The 18,890-nt window shown below is 55.0% G+C and overlaps 1 protein-coding gene across 3 annotated transcripts in view; it reads left to right on the top strand.

Moving 5' to 3' along the window:
- Positions 1 to 18,890, top strand: part of ITPK1 (inositol-tetrakisphosphate 1-kinase) — a 161,124-nt gene that overhangs the window by 102,560 nt on the left and 39,674 nt on the right. For all 3 annotated transcript variants that reach the window (XM_036843563.1, XM_036843561.1, XM_036843562.1), the window contains one exon: positions 13,450 to 13,567. In XM_036843563.1, the coding sequence (XP_036699458.1) occupies positions 13,561 to 13,567 (7 nt within the window). In that variant the 5' untranslated portion in view covers positions 13,450 to 13,560. The remainder of the gene's footprint in view (positions 1 to 13,449; positions 13,568 to 18,890) is intronic.

The raw sequence follows: 18,890 nt of genomic DNA, 5'->3' as shown, positions 1-18,890 counted from the left end.
TGCCTCAGGCCTCACACACTCCCTGACTTCCAGCCCCTGACCTGGCCGGTATCTCTCAGTCTCTCCATTGATCCATGAGATCATTCATCAAATAACCACTGTGGCATTCATTCCACAAGTCTTAATTGAGCACTTGCTGTGTGCCAGGAATCCTAAAAGACATCGCAGATACAAAAACTAGGACAGATCGGGTGGACGCAGCCCCTGTCCCCATGGAGTGTGTGTGTGTGTGTGAGTGAGTGTGTGAGTGTGTGTGTGTGTGTTGCTATAGGGGAGGCAGGGTTGATGCTGACAAAACACAAGTAAATGGAAAAGCAACATAGTCTCCATTTATGGTAAGTTCTAGGAAGAAGAAAAATCAAGACCTGTGATAACAGGGAGGGTGTTATCACCTCTCTGAAGAGGTGACACTTGAGCTGAGGCCTAAAAGGCCTAGTGAGCAGGGGGAGGGAGGGGAGTAGGCCGAGGGGGCTACGTCTGCCAGGCCCCTTGGCAAGACGGGCACAGAGGCCTGCGGACCTGGAATAGGCTGGTGCAGCTGAGCGCAGCAGCGGCGGGAGAATGTGCAGACCGAGGGCGCAATGGCTGCCACTTAGAAGAGGGCTGAGGTGTGCAGCAGGAAGTGAGACACTTGTCGCAGCACTAGGGGTCATTGCCAGGGTCACGGCCGGCAGCAGTAGCTGTCTCTGTTCTCTGTCCTCCTGCAGCCAGAGGCTGGGAAGGTGGGGTGGCTTTGTGCAGGGGTGAGGGGCCCAGGCCTCCCCCGGCCCAAGCGGCCCCGCGTCCCAGAGTTCAGCGGCACACTGCGAACTCTGCTCTGGTTCCAGACGATTGCTCTCTCCCCGCCGACAGCGCTGGGGTGCCCCAAGTCCTGGCTGTACCCTGGCTCACCCAGCAGAGCAGGGGAGGCAGGCTGCAGGCCTCGGCGAGACCTGCGCTTGCTCTGGGAACTGAAAGTCGGACCCTAGCTGGAGGGCTGTGGCCCCGGGTGGGCGGGCGGAGCCGGCCTGTGGCCGGGATCCTGGGAAGTGGCCCGAAGGCGGGGGCTGCTCCACGGGCTCACCTGAACAGGTGTGTGGAGAAGGCGCGCGGGGTTAAGACAGGTGCTTAAGGGGTGAGGGGGCTGCTGCTGAGCCGGGGTGGAGCCGAGCTGCTGGGACCAGGCAGGCCCTGTCCAGTTCTCACTTCGCTCAGCTGGCAGCTGTGACACCTGGTCACATGACCACTGGGACCCCCTCCGGTCCCGACAGTGACCCCTGAGTGGCAAGGCCAGCCTGTCTGGGTTTAGTGTCAGCCGTGAGGCGATGCCTTCTCCTGGCTGGCACCCAGCCCTGCAGATCCCTCCCCAGTCCCGGAGGCGGTGTGTGGCCGAGGTCTCTCTCTGTTTGCCTGAGGACCTGAGTAGTGCCCTGGCACTGTGACAGGGCATGTGACATGGCATGTGACATTTGTCAGGTGCGCAGCCTGGCCGGGCACCTTGCCAGCCTCCTGCTGACGGGAGGTGGAGAACACAGAAGTTTGGTGCTGAGGTCTGGGGACAGAAAGGGAGGTATTGTTCTAGTCGGGGGCCTGGAAGCGGGGGCGAAGGTGTTTGTTGTCTCAGATGGTAAAGTGTTCCGTTTCCTCCCCGCCCCCTCTTCCTCAGCGTTCGGGGTTACACTTTGATGGGATTGCTTTTCTTCATGGACTTGCTGTGAGCTCTGTCAACAACAGTGTGTCGTCCCCACGGGGACCCCGGTTTTCTCTCCCAGATGGCTGAGCGAGGTGCGTGTCACCGCAGACCGTCCGGGAAGATGACTCAGGCGGATGGACAGTCGTGGGTGGCATCCGGCCTGGGGATGGGATGGGGGTGCCTGTGACCTGGATGCCACTGGCGGGCACACTGGGGCGGGTGTGCAGGTCACACACCCAGGATGCTCGGGCCCAGCCCCGCCTCCACAGGTGCTCTGCTTCCCCCACCCAGCCCCTCATCTGGAAGGGGTTTCCCTCTGCTCCGTCCGTGGCGCAGGTCACATCCAGTTCATTCCAGAGCCTGGCGCCTGGGTGCTCCAACCTCTTCTTGTCTTTCCTGAACCCCTGGTTCTGTGACTTTTGTTCACCAGCAGGGACAGTGGGGGGTTATTGCTGGCGTTCTGCTCCCAGGAAGCTTCCCAAACGCTCCAGTGTTTCTCCCGCCTCCTGCCCCCGGGACAGTGAGTTTTACCAGCCTATTCATGCACTGTGGTTCTGGTGGATTCCGTAGGCATGGCCTGGCCTATGTCCCCTCTGTCTGGCTCTCTGCCATCTGATGTAGATAACACGTGCACATGCAGCAAATTCAGGGAGTCTTTTCCCACCCCTGCTGCCCAGCCAGCCCATCCCCGTCCTGGGGGCAGCCATGGTTGCAGCATTCTGGAGCCTTTGTGGGGGAGTTCCGTGTACATGAGCAAAGACGGTCTTCCCGTCCTCACACAAAGCCATTGTTCTGTGTGATCTTTCTTGGAAATGATTTCATATCAGTCCTTCCTTCAGGCTGCCTTATTCTTTTTAATGGCTGCATAGTATTCCATTAAATGGCCTTTAAATCCTTTTCTTAACCATTTCTCTACTGATAGACACTTAGGACATTTCTGATCATGTTTTCGAAACATGCTGCAGCGATTAAATATCTTTGTACGTATATCTTTGTGTGCACATGTATGGAATTATGTGGGATAAATACCTAGATATAGAAATGCTGAATTTATGTAGCCTTAATTTTGGTTGTTGCCCAATTTCTCTCCATAGAAGTTGGGCCAATAACACTCTCTCCAAGCAAGTGCTGGCCCATGTCCCACCACTTCGGGAGGTGTTTCTAATCAGCTGAATTTGGCCAAGTTGCAGAGAATCGGAGAGTGCCGGGACCGTAGCAGTCCCCTCCTCATCCTGTTGTTTTTTTCCGTGGGGCACTCAGGGCCCTGGGAGGGGCAGTGTCTGGGCCACCTTGCTCCTGTCTGGTGCTCGTGCACGCCCTACCTTTCTCCTCTGTACTCCCTGTGCTGGAAGGGCCTAACCACCCGGGCCTGAGCTCGTGGGCTTAAATAACGGGTCTGAAGAGCAAAATAGGCTGAGGGGCAAATTGCATCGTCATTTTCCTTTCAGCAGCTCTGCCAGATCGGAGACAGTATTGTGCCAAAGGTCAGGCAGCATCTCAGTCCTTCCTGAACGGCGAAGCCCGGCGCACGTGCCCCCAAGGCCAGCACTGCGCCTGACACACTTCCCAGGCCTCGTCCCTTCCGAGCTCGGTCCCTTGGCCTTGCACACCGCTAGATGGGTCACCGCCAAACTCAGAGCTGGCTCGTCACTCCCCACCTCAGGACCCTATTGCTTTAGGATCAAGTCCAAGCCCCTTGGCTGGTCTGTCTCCAGCTGCCTCTCCCGCCTGTCTTCACCTACGTCCACCTAGCCGCGCGGGCCCCTCACCCCATGCCTCTGCTTTTGGAATGTCTTTTCACGTGTCCCATGCCTGTGACCCTTTGTGGCTCAACGTCATTGGCTTCCAGGAACCCTCTCTCCTCTCCTCTTCCCCGCTCTCCCACCCGCTCCCCCACCCGCTCCCCCATATGGCAGCCCTGCCCTACTCTGTTATCACCAGTCACCCCCGCATCTCTGTCCACTTACGAGCCCCCAGTGAGGGTGGGTGGGATGTGGCCGCTCTGAGGCTGAAGAGGTGACCCCCTCCCTCCCAAACACACACACGTCCGTCAGGGGCTCTCACCCTCCCTGGTCTCATGCTGTCTGGGAGGCCTCAGGCTAGGCGCACAGACACCTGAGATCTCTCTGGAATACAAACGAGGGTTGATTAAGACCAAGGCGTCTGCTGGGTGGGGAAGCCCAGCTCTCGCCGGGAGCCATTTGAGGAGAGTTAGAGAAGCGGTAGTAGGTGAGGACATGCCGTCTACACGCCAGGCTGAGTCTGTGAGGGCTGGAGAGTCATCTGGTGACTGCAGAGGACAGTCTCAGGGTGTGTATGGGCTTGGTTGAGCTAGGGAGTGGGTGTCTGTCGCCGACGTGGAGCCGTTATCTGTCACTCGTGCGCCCGTCCTGCTGGCCTTCTTCCCTCTGCTGTGTCCTGCCGCCCTGCCAAGGTTGTCCTGTGCAGTCACAGTGCTGTGCACCTGCTCAAGGGCAGCAGGCCCTGGGCTCCCATGTAGCAGTCTGGCTCCATCAGGCCCAAAGAGCTTTCTTTCTCTGTTCATCATGTCACAGAATCAAAGAATCCTAGAACTTTAAAGTCAGAAAGGATGTTAAAAATACATTATTCCGGCTCTCTTGTTTATAGACGAGAAAACTGAGATACAAATAACTTGTGACCTTCAGAAGCACACATAAAGTTAATGGGGATTCCAGGACTTGAACCCAGATTTCTAGACTCTGCCTTTGCCTTAACTTTCACAGTGCCTCAGGGTCCTGGTGCTGGGGTCGGGACTGCCCCAGTGCCACAGCTGGCCTGAAAGGGGTGGTCTGCCAGTGATTGGAAGGCAAAAGCCTTGGCTGGCTGGCTGTCAGGGACAGTTACACAGGTTGCGCACTGAACAGCTCAGTAGGCTGCAGATGGCTCCCCGTGTGGCTGGACTCAGCGGTCCTGCCCCTAGTGTGTACTGGATGGCGCCACAACCCTTTCTTGGCTCCTGGGAGCCTACTCTCAAGGTTTAGCTGCAGGAATCTCCAGGCGCAGCCCTATGCCAGATCCGGCTGCCTCTTTAGACCCTCAGCCTATGATTCTTGAGCAGCCATGGGTGCCAGGGTTTAGCTAGGGCCGTGGCTGCCTGGCACACTGTGTTACATCAAGGCACTGGGGCCTAGTGTGGATTCCTCAGGACTGTCCATGGTGTGTGGTTTTCTGTAAGCGCTAATGAACAGGCAGGTATTCTGAGTGGTGCCAGGAAGGCTTTGACTCAGAGACATTGGGTCCTAGCCTCAGTTGATTACAGGCTTCGGTGGTCTGCCCAGAGGATTTGCTAGTTGTCTTCCCAGAAGACTCTGCTCAGCCCGGCCCGTGACCTCATCCTCACCGGCGGCTGCCCTCCCAGCGACCGGTCTCGCTCTCTGCAGAAGCATATACTGTGCCTCTGAAGGTGGGATTGCCGGCGACACTGCTGCAGTGTTAATCCTCCCTCCACGGGGCCCATTCCTTCACCCAGCAGTGTCCACAGCGGCCCTTCTGTGCGTCGGGCAGGCGTCCTTCCCTTGGTGCCATGCGGATCCTCCTGCCAGAGGCCGCTGTGGACTCCGGCGTCCGGCCGTGCCATTTGTTTGCTCTCCTAAGAAGTGTCTGTCTTCAGTTTTGTTAGTTTGTCTTGAGCCAGGGTTGGGGACAGATGCAGACTCTGGCCCAGTGTGGTGGTCCCTGGGGGCCTTTGAGTGAAGAGTGAAGCAGGATGCAGACCCTGGGGTGATGGGAGGAGCAAGTGGGCCTGCAGCCTTTCCTTTTTTTTGCTTTTCCTTGTGCTGCCACCAGACGCAGTGTGCCCAGCCTCACGGGCTGAACCACCAGGCTAAAGGCCTCTAGGCTAAAGACTTGGCCTGGCAGAACATGAGAAAGGCTTACTTTTTTTCCTTTTAACATAAGTATTAAAAGAAGGTTTTTAGGTTTTTAGATCTGAGAAAATGTAACTTTTTTTCACGTCACAAAATTATTTAGTGACACCAAGAGTCTAAGATTCTAAGGCTTCTGATTCCCAGTATAGTTTTCATTCCACTAAACCTCCATGACTTGGTGCTTAAGGAAAGGTTCAACATCACCACATGGTAATTGTGTGCCCACGTAAAAGTACCCAGTCTTTTTTGTTTTATGTAAATAAATAAATCATGGAAAATTAAAAAAAAAAATTTTTTTTTAAAGAAGGAACCTGAGTGATCCTGGCTATAGCTAGAATTGAGATGCTTTTCTTTTACCCAGGTTTGCCATGCCTGTTTCACTGACTAGAAACTAGAGGGCTCTGGAGCCAAATGGTGTGGGTTCAGGTCCCATCTTGGCTACCTCCTAGCTGGGGGAGCCTGGGCAAGGTACTGAGGTTCTCTGAGCCTGAGCTTCTCTGTCTATCAAATGGGGCTACTAATAGGACTTCCTATATAGGGTTGTTGTGAGGAATAAAATGTCAGTTGCTGCAAGGCGTAGGACATTGTCCTGCACTTGGTGAGCATTTAGGAAAAGTTAGCTGCTATCATTATTACTGTTGTAATTATCAATAATAGTAACACATCCTAGCATCTTGCCAAGACCTCCATCATGGTGTCAAGACTTGAGGAACTAGAAGCTTCCTGGCTTTCACCTACCACTTGGTGTGGAAGGAGCTCGTTAAAAGGTCAGCCTTTGTGCCATCAGCTGAACGGTTTGGGTGCCGGTCATGCTCTCAGGAGGAGCCAGAAGGAGTGAGATTATGCTGAGTAAGCCCAAGGTCACCCCCTTTCCTGTAAAAGCCCCCACGAGTAATTTTTAACAGCTACAAGGAAGTCATTTGAGTTCTTCCTGAGCACGCGTTTGGTGGCTGAGTGTTAACTGAAACACAGACCCTGATTCGTGCGCTCCTGGGAATCTTCTTGGAGAGTTTCTCCTGTGCGTGGCTTGTGGGGTTCGTCTTGAGTGCCGATGCTTCTCTACTTCTAGAACCAAGTGATAATCAGGATTCTGAAGTCCCAATGGGGGTATTTAGCACAAAAGGTGGTTGTAATTCCCAAGTGATCGCCGCCGTGATCGGTGGTGATGGCTCCCAGGGCCGTGGAGGTGGTCATGGTGGAATTGGGCCCCCGTTTTCCACTTTTGATCCACTCCACATGGGAGGCTGGAGTCCCAGACCGGGTAAGCGCAAGGCAGGCCACACTGCAGAGCAGGGACTTGCTGTTTAGGCCAGTGCTTGCTTTCTCTCCCTGCCCACCTTTTTTTTTTTTTTTTAAATTGAAGTATAATATACACAGAGAAAAGTGTGCATTTTGTGAATAGCTTGATGAATTTTTGCTACACACAGATACACCGCGTACCGAGCACCGGATGAAGCAGTAGAGCAGCGCCGCTCCCCTGCGCCCGGCCCAGCCCTACCCTTCTCCGCTCCTTCCCCAGCCTTGGGCAGTGGGCTCGCTTCCTACTCCCAGTGCAGAGCTCCCGTCCTGCCCCGTGACACTCTCTTCCCGGGGTGGGGAACAGGGCCACTGGAGGGAAGGAGGCCAGTTACCAAACCAAGAGACGGACTTTCTCCAACAAACCGGGTGCTGTCAATCCCCTGTTCCATGAATGGCTTCCAACCTGGTCCCCGCCCCCCGCCACTGGACCCGGCTAGCAGGATTTTTGTGAAATTCTCCCTCCAGGCTGCAGGTTAATGCACAGAACGCTTGGCGGGGGGCCGGTGCTTAGCTCACCCAGCCCTGCGCGTGCCCCTTGTTAGCATTCGCCGTGCTGTTCCCTGCCCTGCCTTCGCCGGAGGTTGACAGTGCCCCAAGAACAGGGCATCAGGCTCGCTTCCGCTGTGGGGCTTGCATAAGCGCCTGCTGGATGTGAACCCACGAAGTCATCTTTCAAATAGCCGGCCACCCAGAGACCCAGTAGGAGACTCTGCTTATTCGTGGGAGGTCCAGGCAACTCCCAGCCTCTCCATTCTCCTCCCACCGCTGGCCCCAGGCTTTGGTCCTCTGTTTCCTATTGTAGACCTGCCCTACTGAGTTGTGGACAGATGAGGAGTGAGGCTTACAGAGGCCCCACACAGCAAGTGGGGAAAGCAGGATTTGACGCGGGTCTGGCGGCCTCCAGCTCCTTCCTACGCGTGTAACCTCTTCCCAGCATTGGCCTTCACTTGGCAGAAGAGGAAGCTGAGGCCCAGAGAGGAGATGGGGCTCCCAGCACTCTGTGTGGTGGTCCTTCCTCCATCCTAGCTCGCCTTCCCCCAGAGGTGTAGATTTCCAGAGCCGTCCATCAAGCCTGAATTCCCAGTCCTGCCGTCGGGGTTAGAGGCTAGGCTGTGCCCAGCTGGGCTCTCAGGGGCACACGGCCCAGCAGGCAGCCTTCCAGCTGCTGGGTCCCGAGCGTGATGAGGTGAGGCCGTGCCCGGGCACTCCCTCACTCCAGGTCCAAGGCAGGTGGCATCCTGGACCCACATAAGCTCCTGCTGTTGATGATGTCCGGTTTATCATTTTTTCTTGCTTGTACTTTTGGTATCATACCTAAGAAACCATCGTCTAATCGAAGGGTCACAAAGATTTACACCAGTGTGTTCTTCTAAGAGATTTATAGTTTTGGCTCTTACCTCATAGGATTTTTATGTTAAAAGAAATAGTACTTGCAAACCACTTTACCCAGTGGCGTGCATGTAGCCAGTCCTGGGTAAATGGTAGCTGCTATTATTCTAAATTATTATCAATTATGATTATTTATTATCATCTTTACCATGAGTAATCTCTCATTGTGTTTCCCATCTGGGTGGCGGCCTCCTGCTCCTTCCTGAAAGATAGTGTTGCTGTTTGAACTCATTTCTGGCACAATTGTGGGTGCAGGGAGTTGAAGAAAGGGAGGACCTCGTTACTTCCCCCACTCCCTCCATTTCCCCCCAAACTTTTTGTTTTGGAAAATTTAAAAATGCTTGAGAGGATGCTGCAATGCACTCCCCCGTACTTCACCCAGCTTCACGAGTCAGCGGCTTGTGGCCGCTGTGCTTTCACCTGTGCCTCACCTACTTCTCTCCCTGTGCCCGGTTATTGTGAAGCAGATGCTAGACATCATATTTAATCTGTAAATTGTTTTAGTACACATCTCTGAAAAATGAGTCGCCACTTTTTTTTTTTAATTGAAGTATAAGTTGATTTACAGTGTTGTGTTGATCTCTGCTGTACAGCAAAGTGATTCAGTTACACATATATATATATACATTCTTTAGTATTCTTTTCCATTATGGTCTATCACAGGATATTGAATATAGCTCCCTGTGCTACCGCTTCCTAGAAAGAGACCTGCGGTGTTTTGGGGGAGTGGGCCAGAGCCCTATTACCTCCTGAGGATCCAGGGGGTGGATACTGGGTGCCTTTCCTGCTTCCCTGTGAGGAGCGGGCTGGCCAACCGCAGCTGGGCTCTGTCAGGACCTGAGCTGTCTGCAGAGGGTTGCTCCCTGCAGCCTCGGCTGCCCTGGGCCGGGGAGCGTGTCATGCTCTGGTTGCTCACCCCAAGTGCAGAGGTGGCCCGCCCCCCCGTCTGCCAGGCAGAGCAGGGTACAACGGGCTCAGAGATCTTAGGTCGGGTTGGGCCCTGAGTCCATGTGCTGCAGAACCATGAGAATCCTTTTTGTTTTTGTATCTACCAACTCTTTTCTTTCTTTCTTTTTTTTTTTTCTTTCTTTCTTTTTTTAAAATTTATTTTGGCTGCACCGTGCAGCTTTCAGGATCTCAGTTCCCCAACCAGGGATTGAACCTGGTCCACGGCAGTGAAAGAGCTGAGTCCTAACCATTAGACCACCAGGGAACTCCCCCTACCAACTCTTTTCATATCTGTCATTCATCTCGTCGTCGTCCACGGCAGCTCCCTGAGATAGGTTTTATTCAAAATGTACGTTTACACACAGGAAATGGAATGTCAGAGGTTAATTCCAGTTTCTTCTTCACAGACACAAGGTGGCAGAGGCAGGATTTGAACTTGGGACTCCCACCTGCATTTTCTATTAGCTGAGAGCAAATCCTTGTGTCCCACTCCTGCTCCTTTCCTGGCCATAGATGGAACTGCAGAGGAAATGGTATCTCTCATGTTCATCTTGGTTCATCTCTCATTCGGCTCAGACTGTCCGTGGGGAAAACTTGACCCCTGCCCACTCCTCCCCAGCCCAGCAGAGGGCCCGGTGCCCCTCTTGGCATCATCACCCCATGGGCCTCGGCGGGGGTGGGGGGGGACATCTGGCCCATCTGTGCCCCTTTGTCAGTATTCTCTAGACTTCTTCCTGGCCCTGCTGACCCCGAGCTATATATCTCTGCCTTGCTTTAGCTGCTTAAAGCCAGGCTCTTCGCTGTTAACTTCCAGGATCCCTTTCTAGGTGTTTCGAGGCAGGCTGTCTAACAGAACATGTGTTTACCATTTGCCGTGGAGACGGTTTGGGCCTCTCTTCCTCCGAGTGGTGATAAAACAGTAATAGGGCGCTCACCCTTCCAGCAATTTGTTTGGTAATTCTAAGAGACCTGTGAAAAATGCATGAAGCCTGCGATACAATAGATAAACTGAAAGGCTTGGAAGAAAATCCACTTGTGGATAATGGGGTGATTGGAAAAACTCTTTCTTTGCCCTCTCTGTCCTCGTCCCAACAGAGATCATGTTTAGGAATAATTCTTCTGTTAATTCTGATGCTTTCATCCCGGCTCAAAAGCTTGTTGGTGCCTGCTTGTCACATCTTCCCCCCTTTGGTTTCTTCTAGCTTCTTTGGCTTCAGTTCACGTCTTAATGAGTCTGAGTTCTCTCTATAAAGGCCGCTGCCCTAATGCACAAAAGTGGAACCAGAACCAGCTTTGTGTTATCTGGCAACCATGTGGACATTCTTCTCGGTACTGCGGTGGGGATATTTGAGGGCGGGTCACGGTTTACTGGACCTCGGTGGTTGGGGGAGAATTGGGCCAGCCCGTCAAAGCAACGTCTCTGATGTCGCCTTCCTTTTGAAGGAAAGCAGTGAGCTTGTGTGTGTCCCTGCTGTTACCTGTAATGCCTCTACCAGTGGCTGCCCGTCCTGTTCTAGAACAGCCCCGTGTGTGGCCTTGAAGTGTGCCTCCTAAACACTACTCCTAGGTTTCTCCAACTTATACTCGCAACTCACAGACCGAGAGGAAACTGAGACGAGAGAAACCAAATGGCTCGCCCAAGGCGACAGCGGCAGGTGATCACAGCGGGAGACTGGGTTTCTTGGCTCTCGGTCCCTTGCTCTCCCCTCTGTACTGCACTGCTTCCTGGCAGGGGGTGGTGAGGGCATTGCAGTGCTTTCAGTTCATAGCCCAGAACGTGAATTCATTGGCCAGATGCGGTAGGGGAAAACCTAGAAGGCTGTCATTCGTCCAGTGTTGTTTGCACCCTGCACGATGCCCTGAGCGCCGTGGATGCCGTGAAGTTTGTTGAGTGGATGACCTTTTAACACGAGGACATTAACATGATTTCGGTCGTATATGTCGATCTTGGTGTCTCACGAATGACATGCTCTTGTGGCAGCGTAGATCTGGTTCAAAGGAACAAGCTCCAGTAAAGGAACAGTGCCGATGGGGAGAGTTGCCTCTGGGGAGCCTGCAGCAGAGAGGTACCCCGAAGTGAGGCTGTAGGAGAGAGAACCTATCCAAGGTATATCCTTGGATAGACCTTCCTTACAGACATCTCTCACCTCGTTCCCACGTCCCCTGTGGGTGCCAGACGTGGGCCCTCCTGCGTCAGCTGCCTGTTTTTTCTGTATGAGCAGGGCAGCGGGCCAGGCTCTCAGGAGGAGGAGGAAGTCGCGAAGGCAGCTTCTGTTCTGCATTTGGGTCTGCAGATGCACGTGCTGGGAGAGGACCTTCTGCGGCGAGAGCGTGTAGGCCCTGTGGAGTTCACAGGTGTGAGGACGGGAAGAAGGCCTTCCCAGATGCGTGCACTGGCCACCCCTCAGGGACGGAGACTTCTTTTAAACGTCCAGAGAAAAGGACACCAATGAGCTCATAACCAGCTACTTTGGTATGAAACACAAGGCGGGAACAGATTTCAGAGAGGTAGATATGAATCTCTGGCTTTTGTGTTGAGAGCTCTTAAAAATGATTACTAGGAACCAAAATAGGTTCACCAGGGGGAAAAAAAGTCCCAAATGGAGCGTTCTTTTTTCTGATAAGGTTTACTAGAAGAGAAGCATTATGGCTTTTCCTCCTGGCCTCTGCTGACCTCACAAACAGATCTTGTGGAATGGGCGGGGAGGGGTGAATTAAGCTGGTGTATTTATTCCCTGGGGCTCCCGTAACAAAGTACCACAAACTAAGTGGCCTAAAACAACAGACATTCATTCTCTCACAGTTAAGGAGGCTGGAAGTCTAAAATCAAGGTGTCTGCAGGATTGGTTCCTTCTGGAGACTGAGGGGGAATCTGCTGGTGGCCGGTGGTCCTTGGCCATCCTTGCCTTGTAGCTGAGCTCGGTCACTGTCTTCATCTTCACACAGCCTTCTCCCTGTGTGTCTCTGTGTCCAAATTTTCCTCGTCTTGAAGATACCAGTCAATGGATGAGGGTCCATCCTAATCCTGTATAACCGCATGTTAACTCGATTCCATCTGTAAAGACATTTCCAAATAAGGTCACGTTCACAGGGACCGGGGGTTAGGACTTGAACAGATCCGGGGGTGGGTGTGCACAATTCAACCCACAGTAACAACAACAGCTAGTGAATGGCCTTCCTTACACCCAGCCTTGTCTCTGAGCCCCTCTCCTGTTACTCCAGCATCCCCCATTTGTGTCCATAGAATCATGGAGTTTTAGAGCCAGAGGGGTTCTCATTTACTTTGTCTTCCTGACAAGCTGCTCTAGCCCCCTGTTGTGACTTGGAGCTCTTGGAGTCACAGAGGTGTCTCATGGTGGCCCAAGATCCCTGAGTTCTTTTCCTGGAAAAATCTTGCTCTGTCTTCTGTTGAATTACATTGCAAATAATGGTTTCTTGTTCCTCATGTGCCTTAATGTTATTTCCCCAAGAAGATTGTAACTTCCTTAAAGGCTAATCTTATCATAGTTCTGCTTGCATTTCCATGGTCTACCATGAAGCTAATGGGTATTAATAAGCACTTACTGGAGTGAGCACCTGCGGGCCGGGTTGCTGCCCCATGGCGAGTGTCTCATCACCTTCCCACAGACCTACTGAATCCTGGCATCCCACTCTCCCCAGCCCTGCCTCAGAACCCTTATCAGTGCAGGGTGCTGGCCACTCATTGAGCATAATCCACCCGTGGAGCAGATCGGGTTTCAGGTGAGGCTTTATCCAGGAGTTGAACAAGCTGACCAGAACCGAGTTGTTCTCCTTTTCTCGGCTCTGTTTTCTCAGTTTGGGCTCCACTTTGAGTTTGGGCTCCATCAGCTCTCTCTCCTTCAGATCCCAGGATGACTGCTCCCAGCTGCCCAGTCTCCCAGCTTCCTCTTGTCCTCAGGGAGGGAGAGTGCTCCTGTCCCGGCATTCCCAGCAACAGCGCTGAGCCTGCCTCTGATTGAATGGACTCGGGTCACATGTCCTCTCCTGAGCCAGCAGCCCCAGGAGGTGGAGCATGCTGATTGGTCTGACCAAAGTCACGTGATCCCAGTGGGACTGAGTGGGTGGAGGCAGTTTCCTGAGACCAGGTGATGCCTCAACCAGAAGTCAGGGCTGTTGGGGGGGATGGAGAACAGAGAGATGGATGTGGGGATGGCACGCGGGATGAAATCTTGCTTGTCACCCTCGTTTCAGCATCAGTCTTCCCTCTCTAACCGGAGTGTTTTTTCCTCTCAGGAATACATTGATGCCCACCCTGAGACCATTGTCCTGGACCCCCTTCCCGCCATCAGAACCCTGCTTGACCGGTCCAAGTCCTATGAGCTCATCCGGAAGATCGAGGCCTACATGAAAGGTACGGACGTGAGTGGCTCAGCATCCGTGGCGGTCGGCCCACCTCGTGGACACAAGGTGGTCATCGCATGGGGTGGGAGGAGGGACGGGGGTCCGGTGTTTTTAAGCACTTTGACCCAGGAAGCAGCTGTACGTTCTGGGGAGGGCCTTTCCTTCTCCCTCTGTGACCAGCGGAGTTAGGAAGTAAAAGCCCTGGGGTGCTCTCTTTGGGAGAGTGGCTCCAACCACTTCAAGTTTTGTTGTCTTAAACCCATGAGTGGTGATGAAGTATCCAGATAACACAGTGGTTAGAGAGCAGAAGTGTGTGTAGAATAGCTCAGCGGCAGGCGGGCGAGTGGAGTTATGTAACCGGGCAAAAGAGACAAACAGAGACATTGAAGGGCCTTTAATCAAAGACACGGAGATATGTAATGTGGTGGCTGGACCTTGCGGGGTACGCTCTGTTCTCGCAGGCGGGAGCGTCTCCTGCCAGCTGCGGCCCCTGCCCCCGAGGACTCGTGCTCCCCACGTCCCAGGGCAGGGCAGCTCCAGAGAAGTCAGACTGCCTTTCCAAAGTGATTGTTTACGTGAGAAGGGCTTTCTGGAAAGATTCACGTTAACAGTAACCTCCTAGTTCTCCCCCTGGTCCAGGCGTTCCCTGCTGAGGGTTCTTGTTTACCTTTAAGAGAAAGTGCTTCGCCTGGGCCTTGGGGCTGCGTGAGAATCCATCTTAGAGGCAGGAGAGGCAGCCCTTGTTCCTGCCATCCAGGCCACATGTGTGTGACCTAAAGGGGCTGCCTTGAACCCTGACCTGGATGGTGACTTGGCCCCAGGTGTTGTTCATGTGATGGTTGGACCAGTTGGGTGCTTTGGCTCACGGGACCAGCATGGGAATAATAGGAGCAGGATTTATTGGGTACATGCTGTGTGCCCAGCACTGGGCTAAGCCTTCTTCTTACATTCTCTCTTCTGGTGCTTCTGAACGTAGGCCAGATCATCCATCCTCCCTGCTTTGCAGAGGAGGCTCTGAGAGGTTAACAGGTGTGCCAGCATCACACAAGCCTGTAAGCTGCAGAGCTAGAATCTGGCCACGTCTCTCTGACTCAGGCTCCCCAGCTCCTAACCCCTAAGCTTGACTCTCATGTCCATAGTCAGAGGGCCCTGGATCTAGCAAGCACCTGGCATGGATGCAGTCATGGACCCTGGTCAGGAGAATTGGTGAGTGCTTGGTTCTCTAAGGAACCTGCTCTGTGCAAGAGCTGGCTGGTGGACCTGGCTGTCCTGGAAGAGGTCTTGAGGCATTTTGCCCTGGGTGCCTGGCCGTCACCAGGAGACAACGTGGACGTGACATCCTGGGGGGCCCCAAAGCAGGCAGGGTTTTTCAACATGCTATCATCCTCCCATCCTTGGGTCTGGAGTGGTCAGTGACCGTGTCAACTTCCGTTCCCTTTGCATTCCTTCCCTGGGTTGAACCAGAACCCCCAGATGAGAAGGAAGATCTATAGTGATGCTTTGGCTGAACGTTGGTTCTGGAAAGGAAATCCACCTTTTCCCAGGAAGTGTGTGTGTTAGATGCCAACTATTTGCGAAGGGACAGGAGATGACAGTATGGGGTCACTCAGGAATGGGAGCCACTGTTCCTGCTCCTGTTACACTGGAAAGCGCCGAGACATCTGGATTGGATCTTGGAGTCTGTCTCCATTTTCATGGGTAGAGAATCAGGGCTGGGGTCAAGGGTGAGCCCAGGCCTAGAGTGTGAGCGTGCGTGTTCAGCGGCTGGACCGCAGGGCACACAGGAAGCAGGGCTGTCCCTGGGGGGTGAGTACTGAGGGGGCGAAAGCCTCCCAGACAGGGCAGGGGTGTGAGCGAAGCAGGGAGGGAGCTGAAGTGGGGTGCTTGTGTGGACTTGCAGACCATCGGTCAGAGGGGGGGCTTCGGACACCTTGGGCAGTTGGGAAACTCCATTCGAGAGCAGCGTTTGAAGGTATGTGAGCTGGTGAGTGAGGAGATGAGAATACATTTTAGACAGGCGGTGCAGACGCGGCCTAGAGGTAGAGTTTGATGGTCGTTACTGTTGCGAGGGCGACCTCCCACCCAGCCACAGGTGTGAGGCGCTGGTGACTGGCCGCCAGCGGGGACACAGACAGACCCCGCTCAGCTCCAACCCAGGTGAGGTCAGCTCAGGGGCTGCCTGCTAGGGGGCCCAGTGAGAACTTGTTGACCAAACTCTCAAGACCGGCTTGGTCCTGGGCCAGCAGGAATTGTGTGGGTGGGCCGTGACCGCTGCACCCTGGATTTTCCTTATCGTGCACGCCGAGCCGGGCTGGTATTCTTCCAGGAGGGCAGGCAGAGGCTGGGACTTCCTGGAGCCTTTTCCTGCCCACCCGGGGCGGTACATGCGGAAGCACTGCTGGCTCCCACCCCCCATCCTCCCAGAGACGAGGCTGCTTCTGGCGCGGATGCCGAGAACCTGCTCTGGGAAGCGCATCCCTGGCGCTGCCCTGCCGCACTCCTGCGATTCCTGGAGGCTCGCAGCCCTGTTAGGCCTGCTGTAAAGGGCCGTAGTTACCCTTTCAGTTCCTCAAGTACAGCAGTCCAGGTGACACCGCTTTTGTGTTGGGAGAAGGGGCTTGGCAGAAACTCCTGGAGTTGTCGCCACCCCTGTGCCAGCGTGGCTCTCCCTGTCCGCAGAGAGCCTTGGTGCCTGCACAGAAGACAGGGCAGTGGGTGAGGCTGCTGCAGGGAGGTGACAGGGCTCCCTGCTCGGCGCTGGGGGTGGGCTGGTGGGCTGTGGCACAGGGGGAGGGTCTCCCGGGGCTAACAGGCGGAGCCCTTGGACCGAGGGTCCACGCTCAGGCGGGCCATCCGTCTCTGTACAGAGCATCAGCTGTGGGGGACAGGTGAGGCCTGCTGCCCGGAGCTCCCAGCCTCACCTGTCTGAGGACCTGGGCGGCTCCGTGTGGTTGGCCCCGTCTCAGTTCCACACTCCCAGAGCTTATCTTTTCCTAGTTCAGAGCCTGGAGGGGAGGCAGGGTCCTTCCGGCTGCAGACGTGTCAGTCTGAAACCCGCTGACAAAGTTGCTGCCATAGCAGAGACCTGGAGGGTGGATTAAATGAGATGGACTTCATTTCTCTCTCACGTAAAAGCCCAGAGAAAGGCTGGCCGGTGCTGGCGAGTGATGGCGGGGACCTAGGCTTCCCCCAGCTCGTTGTTCTTCTGGTGTGGCCCTCCTGGTCCAAGGTGGTGCTGAAACTCCAACCACCACATCTACAGTCTAGACGTTAGGATGGAGAGGGGACTAAGAAAAAGGAAGCAAAGGGAAACAGCCCTGGGTATCTTTTAAGGAAAAATTCTGGCAGCTACAGAGATGCTCTTTCATACCTCAGTGGTCAGAACCGAGTTACAAACTGAGCTGCAAGGGAATCGGGGAAAGTGGTCTTTATTCTGGGCAACCATGTGGCCAGCTAACATTTGGGAGCTCCGTCACCGTGGCAGAACGGGGAGGATGGGTTTGGGGCACAACTGGTTGTCCGCCTTCCCCTCCGGGAGGTGGGTTCCCGCCTGCGGCAGCCATGGGTGAATGGCTCTTGGAATGACCTTTCCCCTTCCCGCTGGCCAGGGTGGGTGACCTCAGCAGCACGTTCCTTCCACATAACAAGTCATACAACATGAGGTCAGTAGGCTGGCTGACGGAGTGATCCACCCCAGAGTGCCTGGGCCACAGGTTTCCCTAACAGGTGATTGCCTCTGGGCGGGGCTGCACCCACACCCTTTAGCCAGAGGCAGAGATGGCACTGAACCTGGATCCAATCCAAACCAAGTACAGGAGCCTCCCAGAAGTTGAACACTGCCTGCTGCCGGCTTGGGGGGAGCCGGAGGCTGCGTCACCTGCCAGGATTGCTGGACACGCATCTGCAGGCCTCTTCTCTCGTGGGCACCTGCTTTGCCGCATAGGGCCGGGGTTTAGAGGTGGAAGCCCCGAGACCAAGGCCTGGCTCTGCCGCCCTAGGCCAAGTGATCCTGGGCAAGGCTCTAGCCGGCTCCTGAGCTGGCCGGAGCGATGGGTGAGAAAGCTGGGCTGTGATTGGAGATTGTGGGTTTGTATCCTTGGCCCTGGGGGCAGCAGGTGATGGAGGGTCTCAGGCCACAGGGCAAAGGGCTCAGAAGCCCTTCCGAGACGGCTGCCGATGAGGTGTGGCTGCCCCGGCAGCTCCCACACATGCGCTCTGGGGGTGACAGATGGCCATCCGGACGCCGGGCCTCCCTGGGGACGGGGGGTGCACACCGCAGATCGAGCGTCTCTGCCTGTGGTTTTATGGGAATTTAATCAGGGCTCATCTTGCAGGCCGTTTGGAGGCTGGATTGAAATGGAGTAATGTAGACACCAAGCAAAGAGAAAATGACATTCCTTAGAGCCTGGGAGACATGATTCCCGCAGGGCAGCTGCCTCGGGGTGGGGGGGTGGTCGAGTCGGGGGGGTCTCACTCAGAGGAGGGGGCCGGAGGGCCGTGGGTGGGAGAGGAGAGAGCAGGAGGAGCCTTGGAGTCAAGGCCTGGGCCCCAGGTCCGCCTTTGTCCCCAGTACTGTGGCGCCTGCAGGTCACCGTTCCTCTAGGGCCGCTTTGTCAGCGCTCAGGTGGCACCCCGGCAGCACTAGCTGCATGCCAAGCACTGTGTTAGCTGATTTAATCCTCACGATGACTCTGTGAGGGAGGCACTACTGTTACCACCCCGTAGCGGTGAGGATACTGATACCCATCGAATCTAGTTGGTTAAGGCCGCAGAGCTACTAGGGGCAGAGCTGGGGTTTGAACCCACGCCATCTGGGTGTCCTCTTAGCCAGTGGTTCCCGAATCTGGCTCCCGGCCTGACGAGGAGGGGTCGAGGCCACGATGGATGCAGTGTGGGCTCTGGCCCCGCTGCTCTTGCACCGCCAGCTGGCACTGCCCCCGGGTGCCCTCTGGTGTCCAAGCGATGGCATTGTCCAGCCAAGATCCCTGCTTCGGTCATGGAGTCTCTGCCCCGTGTGGTTATTGAGGAAACAAGAGTCCTGTCCCTTTTGAGAACAGCGATACATTGTAATGGAAAAGAACAGGCTTCGGCACTGACAAGCCTGGGCTGAAATCTCAGCCCCACTGGTGCGGCCTGGCCGGTCACTGGCCCTCTCAGAGTCCTTTGCTCGTCTATGACGCACGGTTGTCATCACCTCGGGGGGAGGTGTGGGGAAGTCTGGCCCTGTCCACTGCAGCAGGTGTGGCCCAGAGGTGGGCGCCCAGGTGCTCTCAGCTCCTCCCCTTGGTCCCACAGGGTGCCCGGGGTTTGGGTGGGAGGCACGTGGCAGAAGC

This window comes from Balaenoptera musculus, chromosome 2 (assembly GCF_009873245.2).
Source record: "Balaenoptera musculus isolate JJ_BM4_2016_0621 chromosome 2, mBalMus1.pri.v3, whole genome shotgun sequence".
NCBI lineage: Eukaryota > Metazoa > Chordata > Mammalia > Artiodactyla > Balaenopteridae > Balaenoptera > Balaenoptera musculus.
The sequence above is the reverse complement of the archived record's forward strand: the minus strand, read 5'-3'. Positions and strand labels throughout refer to the sequence as shown.